This window comes from Somniosus microcephalus, chromosome 4 (assembly GCF_052327205.1).
Source record: "Somniosus microcephalus isolate GS21.2 chromosome 4, FLI_Smic_1.0, whole genome shotgun sequence".
Taxonomy (NCBI): domain Eukaryota; kingdom Metazoa; phylum Chordata; class Chondrichthyes; order Squaliformes; family Somniosidae; genus Somniosus; species Somniosus microcephalus.
The window spans coordinates 336,154,476-336,180,134 of NC_140990.1; the positions used below are offsets into that span (position 1 = coordinate 336,154,476).

General features: G+C 44.5%; 1 protein-coding gene across 15 annotated transcripts in view; it reads right to left on the bottom strand.

Annotated features, from left to right (window-relative positions):
* Positions 1–2,103: 2,103 nt before the first annotated feature.
* The window catches only part of clasp1a (cytoplasmic linker associated protein 1a), a 362,676-nt gene continuing 339,120 nt past the window's right edge, over positions 2,104–25,659 (bottom strand). For all 15 annotated transcript variants that reach the window (XM_085986887.1, XM_085986895.1, XM_085986890.1 and 12 more), the window contains one exon: positions 2,104–7,277. In XM_085986887.1, the coding sequence (XP_085843013.1) occupies positions 7,191–7,277 (87 nt within the window). In that variant the 3' untranslated portion in view covers positions 2,104–7,190. The remainder of the gene's footprint in view (positions 7,278–25,659) is intronic.

Sequence of the window (25,659 nt, forward strand, 5' to 3'; positions counted from 1 at the left end):
CGCAATACCAACAGTTAAATGGCAGGGTATATCCAGTAATAGATATGAACTAATCTTAGTACCCGGTGTTGTCTTTATACTGATGTAGACAACTGCCTTGATGTGAGAACTGTTGGATTTAGTAAATGAAAAAATGGAATGGTTAACATTTTTAACTAATAGAAATCACACATCATATAACTTCTCTCACCACATACAGAGGCAGTTGTCTACATCAATATAAGGACTGAACACCAGGTACCAAGATTAGCAGAATGAATAAACCAACATCAACAATTTATTTGAAAGGAGGCAAATTCTTATATAAGAGGTTTGGCATTCCTTGTGGCCAAAAAGTAATTCTAATGAGTACATATCAGCTCTTAGCTAAACTATTTACAGAAGAGAAAAACAGATTGTTTCTGCTGTAGGAATAATTTGTCTTGCTGTGAGAAAGAGGTGAAGGTGCTGTGGTTCTTCCCAAGCACCCAAAGATACTTGGAAAGAAATATTAGGTAATGGGACCATTGGCACAATCAATAGGTTGCTGGTAGGCTGCAGCCTTTTAATGACATTTTTGGAAAAGATTTGTTCTCATGAAGGTGAGGGATTTCTATTGTTAATGGAACACTTCCATTTTAGGCATTTAATGTCAATGTCCCTTGCTACACCCAATTTGCCAATGATCAGAGGAAAGTGCTTTATTATTCCAATAAGCTGCCTTAATACCCAACCTTGGAAGACTGTCCCTGCTATGCATGTGTGGATTCTTTCCATTTCCTGTACCAGCCTTTTAGGATTGGAGGCTGGGAAACGTCACAACCATTTATTTAGAAGGGGTGACGATTCTAACCAATGGCCTTTTCCCTTCCCTAAACTTTGTTAAATTAATGGCCTTTGTAACCTACTGTCCAGTCGAATTCTTGAATGTGTGACAGGCCTAAAATCCCAGCCTAGTCACTTCCACACTCAACGTAGTGATTGCAGTAGGGCACCAAAATCGTAACCAAGATATGCAATTCCAGCCTTTTCAGATGAACTGACCAACCCTCACTGGTCAGGTGTCACCAGGTTCCAGTTATGCTAGCTTTTTGAAGAACTGCACAGCGGAGTGCTCCATTTAACCAAGACCAAAAATTGACAGGGCCGGCCTATTTGTAGAGTACACTTTATACTAATCAATTACAGAGCAATACGATTACCAGTGAAGAATTCCATAACTTTGACTGCCCCACCTTCCTGGCTGAGGGGGAAAACAGTATAAGGGTAAAAGCCCTTCAAATAGTGTGGCTAATGAGTCACACTTGCACAATCAGAGGTGCTCTGCTCTGGTTGGGCTGAGGTACATTATGGCAGAATAACTGAAGATATACTCTGCTCTAATCATACTATATATGATCTGGGAGGGCTTGATGCCAAGAATGGGTGTTCAAAATGAAATGTTTCATTCCCCAGCACAGATATGCTTGGTGAGCACAAAGTTCAAAGTTTTCTTCTATATAAAGAAAAAAAAAGGTGACATTGGTATCAATAAACCACTTGAACCATTTCATCCTCACAATTTCTCATCACAGAAGTGAATTTTCCAACGATAGAAACCTTCTCCAAGGATCCTTAAGATGGGCAACCATACAGTTTTGCGTTCACTTCAATCTAGCAATGTTAAATTACTAGGTATTTTCACCATTATGATAATCCAGTGAAATATTAACATTTTCCAGAGAATGAAAGAACCGTTCCATTAAAGATCCTTAAAGTTGATGTGATGAACTCAGTTACACTTTCTGTTTGAACAACTTTGGTGTCAGCCCATGCTAAAAGGTGAAGAAACCTAGCACTCAGATTTCTGGTAGATCATGCAGTATTTGCTTTCATCTCATGATCTTCATTTCACAGTGTGGTCTGAAGCCAACAAGTGTACTTCACTAAAACCTCGTTTGGTAGGATTCTGAAAAAAAAAACTGTTCCCTACAACAGCAACCAAGGTCGAGGTATTCCTCAAAGAAATTGAGTTCTTCAAAATCTCCTTTTAATCTTTATTCTTTATTCCCTGTACAAGTGCCTAAACGAAATATCGATTTCAAGGTGCATTTTTCATGAACAAATAAAAAGGCTCAACAGATGTCAAACTTCATGTAGGGTTTTATTCTACAGCAAACTTAAGCTTTTTTTTTTAGCAAATTCTATCAACAGGTGAAAGTTAACAAAATCCATGTAGTTATCTGTACAGTTGCCATAATACACACAGATGAAACAAATAATATAAATACCGATATGGATATTACATGACGAAGCAAAAAAAGGTACATGCGCAGTGAACACTCTGCTAGGAACCATTCTGATGGTTGATGTGTCTCCGACGTTTTCATTTTAACCTAGTTTAGCAAAGTTCTGGTATAGTCTATAAAATTTGGCTTCCATCCCTCATTAAACAGTAAGCTTGATTATATATCAAGGGAAGGGCATTCTTGTGACAGTAATGTATGTTACTTATCCACAGTCTCTAAGCTGTTAGTATGCTATCATAAAACAGATGACAAAAAAATCCTTGACATCAGTTTTGTTTCTGCAGTTAGTTTAAATTCAAGGCGAGCACACATAGTGTACCTTTAAAAAAGCCACATGCCTCAAAACAGAACACTACCATAGGACTAAACAAGTAAAAACATTAGGATTGTATAATTTCGGTCGTCCATGCCTAGACCATTCATGCAGCCGATGGATGGAAGGCAAAGGCGACACTGCTGCGACATGCAGGCTGACTGCTGAGGTGTGAAATTTCAGTCTGTTCTAGCAAGAGAGAGGCCTTCTCGTTCTTAACAGACATGGCAGATTAGGTTGTAGTATTTCAGGAAACCAACCATTTTGAAAATGAGTTGGGGTTACTTCCTTTACATCCAATAGTTCAAAATATTACAACAGCAGCAATCTTTTTCTCTTTACAGAAAGGAGTACAAATAAAAAAGAAATCACACATCTGATCTTTTACCTACCTACAGTACAAACAAAACTTTGAGGGAATAAAAGAAGGCCCATTATTGTCACCAGTCATTTCCAGCCCAACGAATCCAGGGGATTGGGTCGGAGGGAAATGTGAGGGGGGGTAAGCGGTGGCAGGGAAAAAAGAGGGGGAAGAACCAAGCATGCACCAACCAAATGTCCTTAAAGCATACAGTTAGTTTCAGGTTACTTAATAATTAACCTTTAAAATCACAGTATATACAGCTTAGAATGGCATTATGAACATTGCACTGATGTCTATATCTGAAACAGAGATTCTAAGTATTTTCAAAGTTAAGATGCCAAACCATATTCAACAAACAGGTACTGAAAATGGCTGCCATTCTAAGTTACATTTGACAAATCTACGGGCTATAAATGGTATTTTATTTTCAAAATCAGAGTTTGCCAGTGTTGAGCATTGTCAGTCATCACGTGAATGGGCAATTTTTGTCTTCTTTAAAATCACATTTTAAAAACATGATTCATTAAATGTACAGCTGTCCACACTTGCAAATAAAAAGATGCTGGAGCATAGCAAAATTACTTCTGCTCCAATTGGGTTTTTGGTCCCAATAATGCAGGCATGAAGTTTAAAAAAGAAAAAAAAATCACCTAAATACAGAAACAATAAATGTGCATTTGATACCAGAGTTTAGTTACATTCCCAATGTTTTATTCTCCATTTTGTATACTTACCTTACAATTAGACAAAAGTAGTTCTGAAAAATTAATTGCGTTGTAAAAAATACAAAACTCCACAATTTGAAGACATAAAAGTTATGAAGTCGAGAACTGGATGATGGAAACATTTTCTCTCCAGCTACACATTTAGTGTGCTCTTTTTATGTCTTTTGAAATCGGATAAGATGTCAGCTGTAGTTCTAAGCTCAACTAAAGGTGAAAAGGAGACAGACTCAAAATTCAAGCTACTGTTTTATAAAAGAAAAACTGAAAATATGAAGCAATTTGTTGTGTATTACAGTACAGCCAGGTCTTTAATTTCAAGAAAAGCAACTGAAAAAGAACTAAAAACGTTTGGATTATTTCAATCTTGTAGTGGATACAGAAACATAAAATACAGTACTAAAGAAATGAAAAGAATCATGATGAACACTTTACATAAAAATATCCAACAGTTTGCCAACAATGTCAATACTCCAGGAGGATGAACCAGTCAATTTATGATGACATGACTTTGGTCAAATCTAATGGGGAAATAAAATATATAAAGACTAAGTTTACATAGTTGAGTTTTTGCTGTTGCGTGTTCTTTAGCTAATGCCGCTAATACTTTCGCCACATCAAACATATGAACGGCAAATGGGAATATCTGGATCACCCACCTGTAAGTTGAGTCATCAAGATTTTTTAAAAATCAAAATTATCCTCTACATACTATAGAGTAAAATATATCAAGGAAAATCATCAGGACAACTATTCCATTCAGAACATTTGGACAAACGCATATAACCTTTCTCGTGTCCTACAGCAGCTCCCCCAGGTGACCAACTTTAGTTCTTTTGCCTAGACAAAGCACGAAGAGTTAAGATGAGATCCCCATGGGCTCCACTTGAGGAGAGGGAACAAAAACTCAATGTGCTACAAAGTGGTAAAAGGTTTAAGAAATTATTTCTTGGGATTGGAGGGAGCTGGAATTTCAACTAAAACAAATGCCAACAGAATTTTAATAACTCAATAAAAAAAACTCAAGACAACTTAAAAATGTTCAAAAAATTGGATTGCACATTTAAGTACAACATCCATACCAAAAAATCCTAAGGAAAAGTCCACATCAAAACTTCAGACATGCCTGAGATGTTGGGACACAAGGAATGGAGGAGGGTAACAATGTGGAGGGTAATGATTACTCCACTAAAGACAATTTATGGAGTTAGGACTCACACACTCGGGATCCAGATTTGAGTACAGCTCTACTACCAAGCTGCATTATTTCCTTAGTAGTGAGTTCAAGTCAGAAGTATTTTGGTCAATATTATTCCTATGATGACTGACTATTTTCTATATATCCCATAGGACCAACAGCTTAATGTTGGCCCATCCTAAGTGGTAGCAATTTAAAAGTAAACTAACCAATGGGTTAAATGCTACTTGGGGACAGGAATACCTAGGAATTTATTTGCACAGCACACAAGAGCTGGGAAATTTTCTATGACCTTTAATCAGGCTAAAACAAGAAAGGACACCAGCACAGAGTATAGTCCAGGGGTAGCCGCAGCATCATGGACAGTGCCTTGCTCCGGGCTTTTTAGAGGAAGAGCGTTTACCCAGTGCCAAACTGGAAAACAGTGAGGCAACAGGCTTGGTCCCTGAGGAAGGAGATTTCTTGGCCGCTCCGATTCCTCCCAATGCTTTCTGCCCCTTTTGTTGCTGAGAGAAGACTGACCTTGAGGAGATGATGATGCCCTTTGATCAGTTCAGTCTCTCTTGCACAACTTGTGCTTTTGGGATTCTGTCTGAGAATTTCAGCCTAAGCCATTGAAGTCTTTTGTTTTCCATCCTTCCTTGAAATTTGCCAGAATTCAGAAGCTGCTAAATTATGAAAGCAAGGAAGACACTATCCAAGTCTGAACAGTAGGAAAGAGCAGTTTCCTGTAACTGCTTCAGAATCTTAAATTCAGAACTGGCATAAACAATGCCAGGGTGAAAAAAAGACAATTTGTGATACAACTAAAGAAGAAATATTTTGCGGCAACAGCCCAAAAAATAGATATGGAGCTGAAAAAAATACAAATGACATCAGTGCAAAGAAATTGTTGGTTAAGATGGGACAATCAAAACCAAAGATGGTCACCAAAGGGATGCAGATAGGGAAAGACCATTGTTACTCAAGTCTTTAAGTGGATAAGTGTTCCTACTGCACAGCTTACATATTCATAATATGTGGAGGATAAGAATAATTGCTGACTTGCGATTTATACAGATCATACTCCACCATAGCAGAATGTAAAATCATGATGTGACAAAACATCATCTTCTGTGGATCATAATTTAGGCAGCCAAACTTGGAATGTCAACCTGAATTGCAATGTCTAACTTGGCACGATCATTTCAGCTTTTCTTCCCACTTCACTCCTAATACATTCAGAGGAATGGTAACATAGACCTGCTAAATTATACATTAGATCTTAATTCACATTTAAAAATAGAATTACGGCTGTTTGTAGGTCCCATCACAGACAATCTATTGTTATTGGAGATAAATGGATGTTTCGATAGGTCCAATGACAGTAGGACTCCCAAACAGAGAACTGCAAGTTCAGATCTCACTCTCAGCTGATATTTACCTCAGCTGCACTATTTGGATGAGTTTTCTCAGCTCTTGCTAAGGCAAGGATAGGGACACCCATTTCAATGGCAGAACAAAAGACCTGGCAGAGATATACAACACACTTTCGCCTGCACTTCCAACTAGAAGAAGAGTAATGTCCAGGGATGGGGAAGGAAAGAGAGAGAAGAAAATACAATAGCTTAAAAAAACCACTGAGGTCTATAACACAACAGCTTCTGAATCTTCTACCAAACTGCAGTGCTACAGGTTCCCAAAAAGCCGGATCATGCCTTTTTAGTGTTGCCATCTTCGATTTTGTCTCCAATTGATAGATGGCACATATATCACAATGCAATTGAAAAATCAAAGTGTGAATACTGGCAAAACTTGTAAAAATTTGCTTTAGTCTTCTGCAGTAGTAAAAGTCCAGTCCAGTGAGACATCATTTGGCTTAGCAACTAACTTGATAGGTCGAAACAAGTAGTTGCTAAGATATAGTTATGGCAATGTCATTTCTATTGAAATTTAATAACAGCAATTTGTTTATACATAATACTTAAAATTACAACATCTTGAGGAATAATACTCTGATATTAAGTATGTACGTCACATACTTCAGGTTTAAAGATGACAAAAGTCTAACCTAGAATCGGTGCTGCATCACTTGACGTCACCACTGGACTGTCAAAGACTCACTACAGGCCCTCCTCTATTCATAGGTCACATGTTAAACAGGCATCACATTATGATTAAGTAACAGCTGTAAGATTAAAGCTAAGCAACTGCATATATTACTTAAGAACAAACACTGATGTGCAGCAATTTTTCACTCCAAGGGCACGTGGATTTCAAAATTTGAGCAGAAAGGTCTCTGAAGAGGCACGGCTTCATCCATCTAAAGAAACATGGCCGCTGTCCGTTAGCTGTGACTCGACACGTCTGACGATGAGCTACTGTTGCTGTTTGTCGTCTGGGCTCTTTTTATGTACAAATTTAATAATTTCATCTGCAAAAGATGCATAAAGTCAGATATCAACTACACTGTATTAAGATTTAAAAAAAAAGAAATCAATGCATGCAATTACTTACTTGAAGAATTAAGCATTTAATATAGAAACATAGAAGATAGGAGCAGGAGTAGGCCATTCGGCCCTTCGAGCCTGCTCCGCCATTTAATGAGATCATGGCTGATCATCCAAATTCAGTACCCTGTCCCTGCCTTCTCCCCATATCCCTTGATCCCTTTAGCCTTAAGAAATATATCCAACTCTTTCTTGAATATATTTAATGAACTGGCCTCCACCGCCCTCTGTGGCAGAGAATTCCACAGGTTCACCACTCTCTGGGTGAAGAAATTCCTCCTCATTTCAGTCCTAACTGGCTTACCCCTTATCCTTAGACCCCTGGTTCTGGACTCCCCGGCCATCAAAAACATCCTTCCTGCATCTAGTCTGTCCAGGCCTGGCAGAATTTTATAGGTTTCGATGAGATCCCCTCTCAATCTTCTAAACTCCAGTGAGTATAAGGCCAATCGACACAATCTCTCCTCATACGTCATTCCTGCCATCCCAGGTATCAGCCTGGTGAATCTTCGCTGCACTCCCTGATATACCTATCAATTCATTCCATGAAAAGCGACGAGTTAAGATAGTAACTATAGGTTTTTATTGGCTAAATAACAAAGCCCACCCTCGTGGGTGATCGGTTCCAGCAAGGAAGAATACTGGCCAAGCGATCACCTTTATACCTGGGCAAGCAGGCGGAGCCATGGGCGGAGTCAGCTGAGGTCAGCCCAGGTATAACAGCGTGCGTGGCAAGAGGTAACCTTGTGTAGTGATAACAACAGTGTAAACAGTGATAACAACAGTGTAACAATAGTGAACGGTTGTGAACGATAACAGTGGTTTACCACACTCCCTCCATGGCAAGAACGTCCTTCCTCAGGTAAGGTGACCAAAACTGCACACAATACTCAAGGTGCAGTCTCACCAAGGCCCTGTACAACTGTAGCAAGACATCCTTGTTCCTGTATTCGAACCCTCTTGCTACGAAGGCCAACATACCATTTGCCTTCTTAACCGCCTGCTGCACCTGCATACTTACCTTCAGCGACTGGTGCACAAGAACACCCAGGTCTCTCTGCACTTCCCCTTCTCCCAATCTATTGCCATTCAAATAATAATCTGCCTTACTGCTCACATAGCTCATCACTATATGTGGGATTTAGCTGGATACAAATGGCTGCCATGTTTGCCTACATGATAATTATAATTTGCAATTTATTGCACGTAAAACACTTTGAGACAAGGTGTTATACAAATACAAGTCTTTCTTTTAAACATACTTTAAGCAATGTTGAACTTAAAAAAAAAAAAAAAAAAATCATTTTGGCAATTATTTGATACACTGGATCCATTGTTAAAATGCAGTCTTTCCTGCCTTCCGCACAAACTCATTATCCATGAACCATCCAATGACTGAAAAAGAGAGTATCTGCGATTGAGAGTCCGCTAATAAAACAAGCAGGCCAGACCATGGTCAGATCGGCATGGTACTCAATATATTGCTCCACCACAGCACAGGGATCTTTATCTACTGAAGATCAGGTTCCCTCCCTCAAGAAATTTTCTGGAGCATTTTCAAGCCTTTTGAGTACTACAGAAATTCCGCCTTTGATGCCAAAAAATAATTTATTCTGGAAATGTTACCGATACTGTTACAAGGTACACTTGACTCGACTTATGTATCATCAGAAGACAATACATAGTTGATCACACCACTGCAAATCTACATGTATGCATCTACCATAGCTGAACGATGTAACAAGGTAAACAAGTAATGTCCCGGATAAATTGTGACAAGTAACTTGAAACCAATCCTTCTACATTTGAGAACAGGATTGTCAAGCTCGAGCAAACTGTAGGGTTACTTCTCAGCAAGATGTTCCTCATTCTTCAAATATATCTTGTTCGCCACTTATAAAATGAACAGGTTGTCATCCAAATGTGGAAAATAATGTCCCTTTAAGATTGATTTTGTAGTAATCCATGCAAGTTCCCCCTGCCTCCCCAGTCTCATGCTGCACACAAGACTATCCTTGTTTTGGATTACTTCACCCTCCTTTTGATGAAATTGGCAACAGAAGAGACTAAGTTGGTACAACAACGGTAATTTACACATACAATAAAGCTCTAAAAATTCTGGCTCACAGAAAGCCTGAGGGGTAGAAGGGGGCAAGATTTGTATGCGAAGCATGAACGACGTTTCGTGGCCTTGCTCCTCGCTACCTCTTGCAATCTCCTTCAGGTGGTCTACTGTGCTTTTCACTGCACCTTCCACTCTCCCATTGGTGGCAGAGCCTTTAACCATCTTGTCCTCACAGTTCCTTCCCTAAACCCCATTGCTTGCTACATCTTTCTCCACCTTCAAAAGCCTCCTTAAAACCCAACTCTAAGAGCACCTTCGGCTGCCTCCCTTAACCTCCTTCATTGGTCTGCACATTTTTTTAAATGTTAAGAGCTCTATGTAAATGTAAGTTGCTGTTACATTCAAGGGAAGTACTGAAGGCAAGTAAAGTAACTTTTTCCCCCCTCATCCACTGTTCAGCACACAAATAAATTAATAATAATAATCAACTTTATTGTCATTGTTAGTGCACAAGTGCAGTACAACGAAATGTAGGCTTGCGGCTCCCGAGAGTGTACATTTAGATTAAGGCATTTAAACATTCAACATTCATTTGGCTTGTAATACATTAACATAACCATAATAAAGTGCATTGGCAGATGTGCAGGCTTTAGAGTTTATTTGTGGAGTTCAGTAGGATGACAGCCCTGGGAAAGAAGCTGTTCCTAAATCTGGTCGTTCGGGTGCGAATGCATCTGTAGCGTATCCCAGATGGCAGGAGGGCGAACAGACTGTGGCTGAGGTGGGTAGGGTCGGGTCTTTGATGATGGTCCGTGACCTCCGTAAACAGCGTTTCTGGTATATGTGCTCTATGGTCGGTAGCCGGGTGCCGGTAATGCGTTGGGCAGTTTTGACTACCCGCTGCAAGGCTTTCCGGTCATAGTAGCTACAGCTGCCATACCATACTGTGATACAGTTCGTCAGGATGCTCTCTATTGTGCAGCGGTAAAAGTTAGAGAGGATCAGGGGTGACAGGTTACATCCCTTCAGCCTCCAAGAGAGTTTGGAAACATTGACTGTCTAAGCCCAGCATAGTGCATTCTCACTCCAGACAGGTGAGCAGACAGTAATGCTTTGTAAAAGAAAGTCACTACTTCTAGTCTGCATTTCGCAGGTAAGAGTCCAAAGGTACACTTGCGTATAGGCAGAGGCACGACCATAATACATGAACAATGAGTTTTTAATTTGCCTGGTGGTTCATGGCCAACAACCTGGACCTGATGGCTTACATCCTAGGGTCTTGAGGGAAGTGGCGGTAGAGATTGTGGATGCATTGGTAATAATTTTCCATAACTCCCTGGAGTCAGCAAAGGTCCCGGCAGACTGGAAAACTGCTAATGTAACACCCTTATTTAAAAAGGGCAGTAGACAGAAGGCTGGAAACTATAGACCGGTTAGCCTAACATCTGTGGTAGGTAAAATTTTGGAGTCCATTATTAAGGAGACAGTAACAGGACATTTGGATAATCATAATTTATTAGGACAAAGTCAGCATGGTTTTATGAAGGGGAAGTCATGTTTGACAAATTTGCTGGAGTTCTTTGAGGAAGTAACATATAGGGTGGATAAAGGGGAACCAGTGGACGTAGTGTATTTGGACTTCCAAAAGGCATTTGACAAGGTGCCACACAAAAGATTATTGCTTAAGATAAAAAATCACAGGATTGGGGGTAATATTCTGGCATGGATAGACGATTGGCTATCTAACAGAAGGCAGAGAGTTGGGATAAATGGTTCATTCTCAGACTGGCAATCAGTAACTAGTGGTGTTCCGCAGGGGTCAGTGCTGGGTCCCCAACTCTTTACAATCTATATTAACGATTTGGAGGAGGGGACCGAGTGTAACATATCAAAGTTTGCAGATGATACTAAGATGGGAGGAAAAGTAGTGAGTGAGGAGGACATAAAAAACCTGCAAGGGGACATAGACAGGCTAAGTAAGTGGGCAGAGATTTGGCAGATGGAATACAATACTGGAAAGTGTGAGGTTATGCACTTTGGCAGGAAAAATCGTAGAGCAAGTTATTATCTTAATGGCAAGAAACTGGAAAGTACTGAAGTACAAAGGGATCTGGGGGTCCTGGTGCACGAAACTCAAAAGGTTAGTATGCAGGTACAGCAAGTGATTAAGAAGGCCAATGGAATGTTGGCTTTCATTGCTAGGGGGATAGAATATAAAAATAGGGAGGTATTGCTTCAGTTGTACAAGGTATTGGTGAGACCGCACCTGGAATACTGCATACAGTTTTGGTGTCCATACTTAAGAAAAGACATACTTGCTCTCGAGTCAGTACAAAGAAGGTTCACTCGGTTAATCCCGGGAATGATGGGATGGACATATGAGGAGAGGTTGAGTAGATTGGGACTCTACTCATTGGAGTTCAGAAGAATGAGAGGTGATCTTATTGAAACATAAGATTGTGAAGGGGTTGGATCGGGTGGATGCGGGGAGGATGTTCCCGATGATGGGGGAAACTAGAACTAGGGGGCATAGTCTTAGAATAAGGGGCTGCTCTTCCAAAACTGAGATGAGGAGGAACTGCTTCACTCAGAGGGTGGTAGGTCCATGGAATATGCTGCCCCAAAAAGTTGTAGAAGCTGCATCATTACATAAATTTAAAACAGAAATAGACAGTTTCCTAGAAGTAAAGGGAATTAAGGGTTACGGGGAGCGGGCAGGAATTTGGACATGAGTCTAGGTTCGGATCGGTCATGGCCCTGTGGGTAGCGGAGCGGGCCCAGGGGCCGTGTAGCCTGATCCTGCTCCTATTTCGTGTGTCTAATTCTGTTAGATTCAGGAGATGGTTCTGTGATAGTAGATTGGCGGTTAGGATCAGATCAGCCATGATCTTATTGAATGGCGGAGCAGGCTCGAGGGGCCGATTGGCCTACTCCTGCTCCTATTTCTTATGTTATGTTCTTATAACACTGCATTAAAAATGACTACTGTCCAACTGGCCTTTTATTGTTTGGTGACAAACCTATCCAATGTTTGGTTACCAAATAAAACTAGTAGTTGCCTAAACTGGATAATATCTTTGACCCAAACTACATAGAAAGCTACGGTTCTTCAACACATAGAAACACAGAAGATAGGAGCAGGAGTAGGCCATTCGGCCCCTCGAGCCTGCTCCGCCATTTAATGAGATCATGGCTGATCATCCAAATTCAGTACCCTGTCCCTGCTATCTCACAATGCCCCTTGATCCCTTTAGCATTAAGAAATATATCCAACTCATTCTTGAATATATTTAATGTATTGGCCTCCACAGCATTCTGTGGTAGAGAATTCCACAGGTTCACCACTCTCTGGGTGAAGAAATTCCCCCTCATTTCTGTCCTAAATGGCTTGCCCCTTATCCTTTAGACTGTGACCCCTGGTTCTGGACTCCCCGACCATCAGGAACATCCTTCCTGTATCTAGTCTGTCCAGTCCTGTCAGAATTTTATAAGTTTCAATGAAATTCCCTCTCATTCTTCTAAACTCCAGCAAGTATAAGCCCAATTGACCCAATCTCTCCTCATAAGTCATTCCTGCCATCCCAGATATCAGCCTGGTGAATCTTCGCTGAACTCCTTCCATGGCAAGAACATCCTTCCTCAGATAAGGTGACCAAAACTGCACATAATACTCAAGCTGTGGTCTCACCAAGGCCCTGTACAACTGCAGCAAGACATCCTTGTTCCTGTACTCAAACCCTCTCGCAACGAAGGCCAACATACCATTTGCCTTCTTAACCTCCTGCTGCACCTGCACGCTTACCTTCAGCGACTGGTGCACAAGGACACCCAAGTCTCGTTGCACTTCCCCTTCTCCAAATCTACTGCCATTCAGATAATAATCTGCCTTCCAGTTTTTGCCACCAAAGTGGATAACCTCACATTTATCCACGTTATATTGCATCTGCCATGCATCTGCCCAATCACCCAACCTGTCCAAATCATACTGGAGTTTCTCTGCATCCTCCTCACAGCACACACGCCCACCCAGCTTTGTGTCGTCTGCAAATTTGGAGATATTACATCTAGTCCCCTCGTCTAGATCATTAATATATATTGTGAATAGCTGGGGTCCTAGGACCGATCCCTGCAGTACCCCACTAGTCACTGCCTGCCACTCGGAAAAAGACCCGTTTATTCCAACTCTTTGCTTTCTGTCTGTGTGGTAAACCACTAATCTGCCTGTACAGAACATGTCTGGGCATGCCTCAGCTGGCTCCACCCCTAAGCCCAGGTATAAAGGTGATTGACCTCTAGTCCCCCTGGCTTTAAAGATCGGTCTACCAGCAGAGGCATGCTCGTATTCTTTTGTTAATAAAAGCCTACTTGTTATAAGTTTAACTCTTAGTCTTCTGGAGTTATTGATGGCGCATCAATTTTATTAACAAAAGGTTTTGAAATGGAGCAAATCCTGAAACCGGAATGCCTGGAACTGGACCCTCAAACGGCAGATGCATCAAATAACTTCGAGCACTGGCTGAGCTGCTTCGAAGCATTCCTGCAGGCCTCCAGCACTACCGTCAGGACCGAAGCCAACAAACTGCTAGTACTGAACTCACGGGTGAGCCACCAAGTATATTCGATTATCCGAGACGCTGTATCCTACACGGCCGCTACACGATACTAAAAGAATATACTAAGCCAGTCAACGAGGTCTACGCTAGACACCTCCTGGCTACCCGCAAACAGCGACCCGGGGAATCGGGTGACGAATACCTACGGGCACTGAGAGTCCTCGGCCGGGAGTGCAAGTGCAAATCGGTGACGGCCGCAGAAAATACTGATGACCTAATCAGAGACGCCTACGTCGCCGGCATCAGGTCCAGCTACACTCGACAGAGACTGCTAGAGCAAAGTGGGCTCAACCTGCAGAAGGCTGTGGCCTTTGCTAACTCGCTGGACGTGGCCCTCCGAAACATGGATGCCTACCCCCCCGACCATACGGCCCTCCCTGCCCCGTGGATGTCGCGGGGGCCGCCATCTTGGGACACGGTAAGGCCACAGGCCTGCGCCACGCCACCACCGCCACGGCCCACCTGCAGCCCAACTACAGCTGCGATGTCCAGAGGCTCAAAGTGCTATTTCTGTGGCCAGGCCAAGCACCCCAGACAACACTGCCCGGCGAAGGACGCGATCTGCTCCAAATGCGGAAAGAAGGGGCACTATGCCAAAGTGTGCAGGGCGAAACCGACCAACTCCAGCAGCGCCGCGTGTGAGCCGTGCAGGTCGCCATCTTGGACACCACCAGCCGCGTGTGAGCGGTGCGGGCCGCCATCTTGGACGTCACTTTGGGACCAGGCCCCTGACTCCCCCACTGCCTCGCGCGAGTACAACAGCGACCCACCGACCTCAACGATGGCCTCCATCATCCTGGACCAATCCAGGCATCACCAACTGGCCAGGTCCACGATGGACATCAAGGTAAACGGTCACGCAACAAACTGCCTATTTGACTGCAGGAGCACGGAGAGCTTTATCCACCCCAACACGGTGCGACGCTACTCCCTATCAGTCATGCCCACGCGCCACCGGGTCTCTATGGCCTCCAAGTCCCATACGGCGGACGTCGGCGGCTACTGTGTAGCGACCCTGACAGTAATGGGCACAGAGTACAAAGACTTTAAACTCCTTGTCCTGCCACAGCTCTGCGCCGCTGTGCTACTGGGACTGGATTTCCAGTGCCACCTAGAGAGTGTCACGATGGCGTACGGCGGGCCCCTGCCCCCACTTACAGTCTGCAGCCGGCAAAATTTAAAACAACCGCCGCGCACAATATGCAGCCTATCCACCTTGAAAGTCAGCCCCCCCCCCCCATTGTTTGCTAATCTCGCCCATGACTGCAAGCCCATCGCAACAAAAAGCAGACGGTACAGTGCCGGGGATAGAAGCTTCATTAAAATAGAAGTAGAGAGACTCCTGCGGGAGGGGATTATCGAGGGCAGCACCAGCCCATGGCGAGCCCAAGTAGTGGTCGTGAAGACCGGCGAGAAACAGCGCCTGGTCATTGACTACAGTCAAACAATCAATAGGTATACCCAATTAGACGCATACCCCCTTCCCCGCATATCTGATATGGTCAATCAGATTGCACAGTACCGGGTATTCTCTACCATTGACCTGAAGTCGGCATACCACCAACTCCCTATCAGGCCTGAAGACCGCCAGTATACTGCCTTCGAGGCAAACGGCCGCCTCTACCACTTCCTCAGAGTCCCCTTCGGCGTCACCAAGTCTTCCAAAGGGAGATGGACCGGATGGTTGACCAGAACGCGCTGCAGGCCACTTTTCCCTACCTGGACAATGTCACCATCTGCGGCCATGACCAGCAGGGCCATAATGCCAATCTAGAAAAATTCCTCCGAACAGCCCAGCGCTTAAATTTGACATACAACAAAGAAAAGTGTATGTTTCGCACCACCCGCCTCGCTATGCTTGGCTGTGTAGTGGAAAACGGAGTCATCGGCCCCGACCCCGACCGAATGCGCCCCCTTCTGGAACTACCCCTGCCTCACTGCCTCAAAGCCCTGAAGAGATGTCTGGGGTTTTTCTCTTATTACGCCCAATGGGTGCCCAATTACGCGGACAAAGCCCGGCCCCTTATCAAGTCAACCTCCTTCCCCCTGGCGGCAGAGGCCCGTGCAGCCTTCACCCGCATAAAAGAGGACATTGCAAAGGCTACAATGCACGCCGTGGACGAGTCCATCCTTTTCCAAGTGGAGAGCGATGCGTCTGACTTCGCCCTGGCCGCAACCCTTAACCAGGCGGGGAGACCCGTGGCCTTCTTTTCACGAACCCTCCAGGGCCCCGAAATTAGACACTCCTCAGTCGAAAAGGAGGCCCAGGCTATAGTGGAGGCTGTACGGCATTGGAGGCATTACCTGGCCGGTAAACGCTTCACCCTGCTCACTGACCAACGATCCGTAGCATTTATGTTCAATAACAAGCAGAGGGGCAAAATCAAAAACGACAAGATATTGCGGTGGAGGATTGAATTATCCACATACAATTATGATATCTTATACCAGCCCGGGAAACTTAATGAGCCCCCGGACGCCCTACCCCGTGGAACATGTGCCAACGCACAGGTCGATAGGCTACGGGCCCTCCACAACGATCTCTGCCACCCGGGGGTCACCAGGTTTTTCTACTTCATTAAGGCCCGCAACCTGCCTTACTCCATCGAGGAGGTCAGGACCATGACCAGGAACTGCCAAGTCTGTGCCGAATGCAAACCGCACTTTTATAGGCCAGACAGGGCGCACCTGATAAAAGCCACCCGCCCCTTCGAGCGCCTAAGCGTAGATTTTAAAGGGCCCCTCCCCTCCTCTGACCGCAACACGTACTTCCTCAACATCATTGACGAGTACTCCCGTTTCCCGTTCGCTATCCCCTGCCTGGACATGACCAGCGCCACAGTCATCAAATGTCTCAATGACCTCTTCGCCATATTCGGTTTTCCCAGCTACATCCATAGTGACAGGGGCTCGTCGTTCATGAGCGACGAGCTGCGCCAGTACCTGCTCGAAAAAGGGATAGCCACGAGCAGGACCACCAGCTACAACCCCCGGGGTAACGGACAAGTAGAAAGGGAGAACGCGACAGTGTGGAAAACCGCCATGCTAGCCTTAAAGTCCAGAGGCCTCCCAACCTCCCGCTGGCAAGAAGTCCTCCCCGATGCGCTTCACTCCATACGGTCACTACTCTGTACCGCCACCCCTCACGAGAAAATGTTAGTCTTCCCTAGGAAATCCACCTCGGGGACATTGCCACCGCCATGGCTGACTTCTCCAGGGCCCGTCTTGCTCAGGAAGCACGTGAGGAGCCATAAAACAGACCCCCTGGTCGAAAGGGTCCACCTCCTCCACGCCAACCCACAATATGCATACGTGGCGTATCCTGACGGGCGGGAGGACACGGTCTCCATATGAGACCTCGCACCCTCAGGTGCCACCGAAAACACCATTACCCACTACCCATTACCATTACCCACTACCATTACCCACGACACACCCCTAGAAGGGAATCCACCTCTAACCCAAGTAGACGGCACGCCAGGGCCCTGTGACCCACCCTTATACACCCACCGACCCCGCACTCACGAAGACGACACGCCGGTGCTCCGGCCCACGCGGGAAACGGCCGCGGGAAAAGAACCGCCGCAGCCGGCACCACGACGATCACTACGGCAGACAAGACCCCCGGAGAGACTTGCCTATACGAACTTCTGAGACACTTCACCCCGCCGGACTCATTTTAAACAAGGGGTGAATGTGGTAAACCACTAATCTGCCTGTACAGAACATGTCTGGGCATGCCTCAGCTGGCTCCGCCCCTGGCTCCACCCCTAAGCCCAGGTATAAAGGTGATTGACCTCCAGTCCCCCTGGCTTTAAGGATCGGTCTACCAGCAGAGGCATGCTCATATTCTTTTGTTAATAAAAGCCTACTTATTATAAGTTTAACTCTTAGTCTTCTGGAGTTACTGATGGCGCATCAGTCTGCCAACCAGTTCCCTATCCAAGTCAATACCTTGCCCCCAATCCCATGTGCCTTAACTTTACACGCTAATCTCTTATGCGGGACCTTATCGAAAGCCTTCTGAAAGTCCAAATACACCACATCCACTGGTTCTCCCTTATCTATTTTACCAGTTACATCCTCAAAAAATTCCAGTAGATTAGTCGAGCACGATTTACCTTTTGTAAATCCATGTTGACTTTGTCCGATCCTGTCACTGTTTTCCAAGTGCTCTGCTATTACATCTTTTATAATGGACTCTAGCATTTTCCCCACTACTGACGTCAGGCTTACCGGTCTGTAATTCCCCATTTTCTCTCTACCACCTTTTTTGAATAGTGGGGTAACATTAGCTACCCTCCAATCCATGGGCACTGTTCCAGATTCCATCGAATGTTGGAAGATGATCAGCAATGCATCTACTATTTCTAGGGCCACTTCCTTAAGTACCCCAGGATGTAGATTATCAGGCCCTGGGGATTTATCGGTCTTCAATCCCATCAATTTCCCTAACACCATTTCCATACAAATACTGATTTCTTTCAGTTCCTCCCTTTCATCAGACCCTATATCTGGGAGGTTATTTGTGTCCTCCTTTGTGAAGACAGAACCAAAATATGTATTTAATTGGTCTGCCATTTCTTTGCTCCCCATTATAAATTCCCCTGATTCTGACTGCAAGGGACCTACGCTTGACTTCCCCAATCTTTTTCTCTTCACATATCTATAAAAGCTTTTACAGTCAGTTTTTATGTTCCCTGAAAGCTTACTCTCATATTCTATTTTCCCTTTCTTAATTAATCCCTTTGCCCTCCTTTGTTGAATCCTAAACTGCTCCCAATCCTCAGGTTTACTGCTTTTTCTGACCCTAGTCTCTGAGTCGACTACTTCATTCTCCATCTTAATGAAGAATTCGATCATATTATGATCGTTCCGACCCAAGGGGCCTCGTACAACAAGGTTGCTAATTAATCCTTTCTCGTTACATAATACCCAGTCTAAGATGGCCTGATCTCTGGTTGGTTCCTCAACATATTGGTCCAGGAAACCATCCCGTAAACACTCCAGGAATTCCTCCTCCACAGTATTGTTACTAATTTGGTTAGCCCAATCTATATGTAGATTAAAGTCACCCATGATGACTGCTGTGCCCTTATTGCACGCTTCTCTAATTTCCCTTTTAATGCCATCCCCAACCTCCGCATTACTGTTTGGAGGTCTATATACCACTCCCACTAACGTTTTCTGCCCCTTGGTATTTCTCAGTTCTACCCATACAGATTCCACATCATCAGAGCTAATAGCCTTTCTTACAATTGTGTTAATCCCTTCCTTAACCAGCAATGCTACCCCACCTCCCTTTCCTTTTTGCCTATCTTTCCTGAATATTGAATACCCCTGGATGTCGAGTTCCCAGCCTTGGCCACACTGAAGCCATGTTTCCGTAATCCCAATCAAATCATATTCGTTTACCTCTATTTGTGCAGCTAATTCATCCACCTTATTACGAATGCTCCTCGCATTAAGACACAAGGGCCTAGAAATTGAGTGGGCTTAGCGCCCATTTTGCGGCGCTAGAGGGCATTGCGCTGGACTTACAGCCGGTTTTGAAATTGACTAGGGCCCAACATCGGCGTTACACCGGTAGCGCTGCGCCGGCACCGATGACGTCATCGGTGTGCGCAGCGTCCCGGTTGCTGTGGTGACGGGCCCCAGCGCCGAAATTCAGTTGCGGCCGCCTCGCCCGTGGCAGCCGCAACTAAGACTCTGGCAACAGAGTCTTACACGACTTTGCGCCGGTGCATAAAGGTGGAGCGGCGGCCGGCCGCTTTCCCGCCGGCCGCCTGCCCGCACCTCCCTCCCCGGACTCCCCCCACCCCCCCGCGGAACAGATGCTTCTCGGCTGCGAGCCCGGCACTTCCCCGAGGTGCCGGGCTCATTTTTGTGGCGATTTAACCGGCCAGCGGGCGGGTGCAGGCAGCTCCTCCTTAACTGAAGGAGGAGGCCTGCACTTCCCGAGCCTGCCGCACCGCATCGGGCGCCGCAGCGCCGGAATAGCGCCAGTTTTCAGGCGCAAACAGCCTTCAGTAGCGCCGGCAGCCGTTTGGGCGCGGCGCTACTGAATTTTTGGCGCGCGCAGCGCGACTTAGCACCGGCGCTAAATTTCCGGCGTTAAGCCCCGGCGCAGCGCAAACTCAATTTCTAGGCCAAGGCCTTCTGGCTTGTTTTTTAACGCTCTTAGACCTATTAGAATTATTTACTGTGGCCATGTTTGATTTAAACCGTTGATTTCTCTGACTGCCACTTTTGTTTTTCTCCTTCCTATCTTTTGTTTTTATACTTGTTTCCCTTTCCTCTGTCCCCTTGCTCAGGTTCCCAACCCCCTGCCATTTTAGTTTAAACCCTCCCCCAGGGCACTAGCAAACACTCCCCCATGGACATCGGTCCCGGCCCTGCCCAGGTGCAAACCGTCCGGTTTGAACTGGTCCCACCTCCCTCAGAACCGGTTCCAATGTCCCAGGAATTTGAATCCCTCCCCCTTGCACCATTCCTCTAACCACGTATTCATCTGAAATATCCTTCTATTTCTACTCTGACTAGCACGTGGCACTGGTAGCAATCCTGAGATTACTACACTAAAAGGTACTGGGATAACTGGAATACAAATTTTTCAACTTAGCATTTGAAGCTTTGAATGGGGAGGTTTTTAAAATGGAGGTGGGTAGATGATTGATCACCGAAGCACCCACATTCAAGGTGTCCTCTTAAAAAGCCAAGCAATCAAAATAGAAGCTTGAAGGCACAACTTTAAATTTGCAACACGTCCGGCCTGCAAAAGTGCTGACTGTCTTATAAAACTCTAGGGCGCAGCAGGTAAGAGAACCAAGTTTTGAGACCATTAAAGTATTTGAATTTATATTGACTCAAGTTATAAAAATATAATGCAGTTGATCATAAGGAAAATGGGGGAGATGGCAGGCAAGCAAAAATATACCAACAGAAACACTGCTCCTAGGGAAATAAAGATTGTGACTCTTCAATTTCATTTTTGCTACAGTAAAAGTTTGCGAGCCTGTTCTAGAAAATTGCCAGAACATTATTTCAATGTAACTTCATCTGCAAAATTGATTTGAAGTGCTTCCCGAGGGAGGGTCTATTTGTCAGGGTCTACAATGTCCCTGATTAGGGCATCCACTGTGATGTTCTGTGCATGTGTGAAGTGCTCAGCAGAAAATATTTTATTATGGAAATACCAGATTGTAGTGTACCTCTCTACAAAGGGCCAGGGACATAAATCACACACGATTTATGGAACATTCCATGGTGCTGTTGTCCAGCCAGTCTCGCTGCCTGTTTGTGGATCTCAAGTACATTAATAAGAAAGAAAGACTTGCATTTATATAGTGCCTTTCACAACCACCGGACATCTCAAAGCGCTTTACAGCCAATGAAGTACTTTTGAAGTGTAGTCACTGTTGAATTGTGTGAAATAATGTCAAGATTACTCAAAAGGAAAAGGCTATGCAGAGGCAAGAAGGATTGTTTTCTCAATATGTAGCATCAGTAGAACTGTTCCCAATGACAGGAGAAGTGGGGAGAAAATCTAGTACAAGGCCTTAAGAATATTAAGGGACTGAAGGAAGAGGATGTGGCTTGTGAGGCTGCCATAACAGAAAGATTCAAAGGGTCCCATGATTTATCCTGTTAAAAGACAGCCTGTTATTTGTAAATAAAGGATGAACAAATGAAGAATGATTTTAAGTGCACCACCCATAATGTCAAACAGGTGCTGGATATTCACAAAATATATTCAAAATGGCAAACTCTAAGTCCTACAAAATGCAGCTGTAAATTATTGGATATATTTAAAGGAATATGAAAATATGCGCATGTGGTATGTGTATTTTAGAGTTAAGCAATCTGTCTATTTTGGTACACGATGAACCATTTAGTACTTTATTTTCCTTCATGCTTAAAAAAGTCAAATACTAAGTTACATCTCAAACTAAATATCTGTCTCATTAATCCACGAAACAATATTTCTAATCAGAAGTACTGTTTTTACATGGACTGTCACACTTATGTTCAATTATTTATTACCTTATGATTTGAATTAAGTTCTCTGTAGATTAATACTTCAACAAGTTACTATTTTGAATTTATTATTTTTTGTAACCCACTGACATTTTTCAATTGATGTAGACGTCATCTATAAAAAGCTAATGATTGCTAACATAAGTAATGCATTGGAAGTCGGAGCATTTGTAAATTACCAAGCACTTAAAACTTTAATATCAGATATCCCTAAAATGCTCTTTAGTATCGAGTATATAAAACCTCACTTGCTTATAATGTTTCCAGCTGGTTCACAGGGTTCGAGAAACAAAAGTTATAACTTTCCCAATCCACCTTGTATGCCAAGGCACACAAAATCACTGGAAGATAAGTAGCAATTAGATCTCTTGTAGTGTTGCTCACAGGTCATAATTATTACTATGGCATACCTAACATACCCCATTTCATTTTCTGGAAAATTTAGTGAATGATGATATTTTAATTCCCATAACCATTGGGTGGGAAATGGGGGCTGTGGGAATGGCAGCATCGTGGTTATGTTACTGGACTAGTAACCAGAGGCCTGGATTAATGATCCAGAGACACAAGTCCAAATCCCACCACGGCAGAGAGGGAATTTAAATTCAGTTAATTAAATAAATCTGGAACAAAAAGCTAGTATCAGTAATGGTGACCATGAAACTATCGGAGTGTCGTAAAAACCCATCTGGTTCACTAATGTCCTTTAGGGAAAGAAATCTGCCGTCCTTACCCGGTCTGGCCTATGTGTGACTCCAGACCCACAGCAATGTGGTTGACTCCTAACTCTGAAATGGCCCAGCAAGCCACTCAGTTGTAACAAACCGGACGACTCTGCAAAGTCCTCCTCACTAGCATTTGGGGACTTGTGCCAAATTTGGGAGAGCTGTCCCACAGACTAATCAAGCAACAGTTTGCAACCAGCTTCAGCCAGAAGTGCCGAGTGGATGATCCAGGTCAGCCTCCTCCTGAGGCCCCCACCATCACAGAAGCCAGGTTTCAGCCAATTCAATTCACTCCACGTGGTATCACCAAACGGCTGAGCGCACTGGATACAGCAAAGGCTATGGGCCCAGACAACATCCCGGCTGTCGTGCTGAAGGCTTCTGCTCCAGAACCAGTACAACTACAATACTGGCATCTACCCACCAATGTGGAAAACTGCCCAGGTACATCTTGTCCACAAAAAGCAGGACAAATCCAATCCGGCCAATTACTGCCCCATTTGTCTACTCTCAATCATCAGCAAAGTGATGGAAGGTGTCGTCGACAGTGCTATCAAGCGGCACTTACTCACCAATAACCTGCTCACTGATGCCCAGTTTGGGTTCTGCCGGACCACTCTGCTCCAGACCTCATTACAGCCTTGGTCCAAACATGGACAAAAAGAGTTGAATTCCAGAGGTGAGGTGAGAGTGACTGCCCTTGATATCAAGGCAGCATTTGAGAGAGTGTGGCATCAAGGAGCCCTAGTAAAATTGAAGCCAATGGGAATCAGGGGGAACACACTCCACCGGTTGGAGTCATACCTAGCACAAAAGGAAGATGGTTGCATTGTTGGAGGTCAATCATTTCAGCCCCAGGACATTGCTGCAGGAGTTCCTCAGGGCAGTGTCCTAGGCACAACCATTTTCAGCTGCTTCATTAATGATCTTCCTTCCATCATAAAGTCAGAAGTGGGGATGTTTGCTGATGACTGCAGTGTTCAGTTCCATTCGTAACTCCTCAGATAATGAAGATCTGGATGACATTCAGGCTTGGGCTGATAAGTGGCAAGTAACATCGCACCACACAAGTGCCAGGCAATGACCATCTCCTACAAGTGAGAGTCTAACCACTGCCCCATGACATTCAACGGCATTACCATCGCCAAAACCCCCACCATCAACGTCCTGGGGGGTCACCGCTGACCAGAAAATTAACTCGACCAGCCACATAAATACTGTGGCAACAAGAGCAGGTCAGAAGCTGGATTTTCTGCAGAGAGTGTCTCACCTCCTGACCCTCCAAAACCTTTCCACCATCTACAAGGCACAAGTCAGGAGTGTGATGGAATACTCTCTACTTGCCTGGATGAGTGCAGCTCCAACAACGCTCAAGAAGCTCGACACCATCTAGGACAAAGCAGCCCACTTGATTGGCACCCCATCCACCACCTTAAACATTCACTCCCTCCACTACCAGCGCACCCTGGCTGCAGTGTGTACTATCTACAAGATGCACTGCAGCAACTCGCCAAGGCTTCTTCGACAGCACCTCCCAAACCCACGACCTCTACCACCTAGAAGGACATGGGCAGTATCAAGTTCTCCCTCCAAGTTACACACCATCCCGACTTGGAAATATATCGCTGATCCTTCATTGTCGCTGGGTCAAAATGCTAGCACTCCCTCCCTAACAGCACTGTGGGAGTACCTTCACCACACGGACTGCAGTGGTTCAAGGCAGTGGCTCACCACCACCTTCTCAAGGGAAACTAGGGATGGGCAATAAATGCTGGCTTTGCCAGCGCCGCCCATATCCCAGGAATGAATAAAAATAAAATAACTAAATATACGTGGACTGTTTAATTTTTTTTAAATTTGCCGGTCATTAAAATAAGGATCCTAGGATTTGACCTGATGTTTGATTCACAACTTGTTCTCCGGGAGGTCTCCGATACTGTGCACAATTGTGTTTGTGGCCTGGTAGCAGAAAAAAAAAAATCACAGAAGCCGCTGGTTTGTCGTTAAAAACCCAAATGGTTCACTCATCCTTCAGGGAAGGGAACCTACTGCTCACACCAATCTGGCCTACATGGCTGACTGCTAATGCCCTCTGAAGTGGCCTAGCAAGCCACTCAGTTGTCAAATTGATCATCAGGAAGCACACTACCACAAAACCTGCAATGGTTCAAAAGGAAAGCCTGCTCAGGGCAACTAGGCATTGGCAACAAAGGCAGGCTGGTCAGCATCACCCATATCAGGAGAACAAACAAAAACAAAAAAATTGGATGGATTGACAGGTACTGTTGGAAATGGAGAAGCAGGCGGGTCAGGAAGTGTAGAGAGGCCATGGAGAGGCAGGGCTAGCACTAGGGTTGAGGGTCGAAAGGTTTAATAGCAAGAGGGTCAGTGTTGAGGTCTGAGAGTAGGAGGCCTAAGACCAGAACAGAGGCCAGAATGTAAGCTCAGCCCAAGACATAAATTGCACTTATGGCCGCTGGGAAAACTTCGGGTTGTGCAGGATAAGGAGCGGATGCATAACGTTCATGAATACGTAAACCAGCACTTAGGGACACTGATGTTCTGTGCATACAGATGCTTCAAAAGAGAGGGGCACTGACTTTGTATATGCATGGAATGTCAAAAACAATCATGGTAGTGCAAGGAGGAAACAAAAAAACGTGGCTCTGAGAATGACGTACAAAGCAAGGTCAAGGCCCCCAAGAGATGGGAGGCCAGTGGGATGAAAGTTACTTTAGGTATTGGAATGTGACAACGGTAAGTGAATGGTTACATTTTATGATTTTCTTCCCTTCAGAATTTTTGATTTTTTTTGTGTGTATTGGGTGATAAATTACATTTTTAGGGTCATAAAATGGGGAGGATA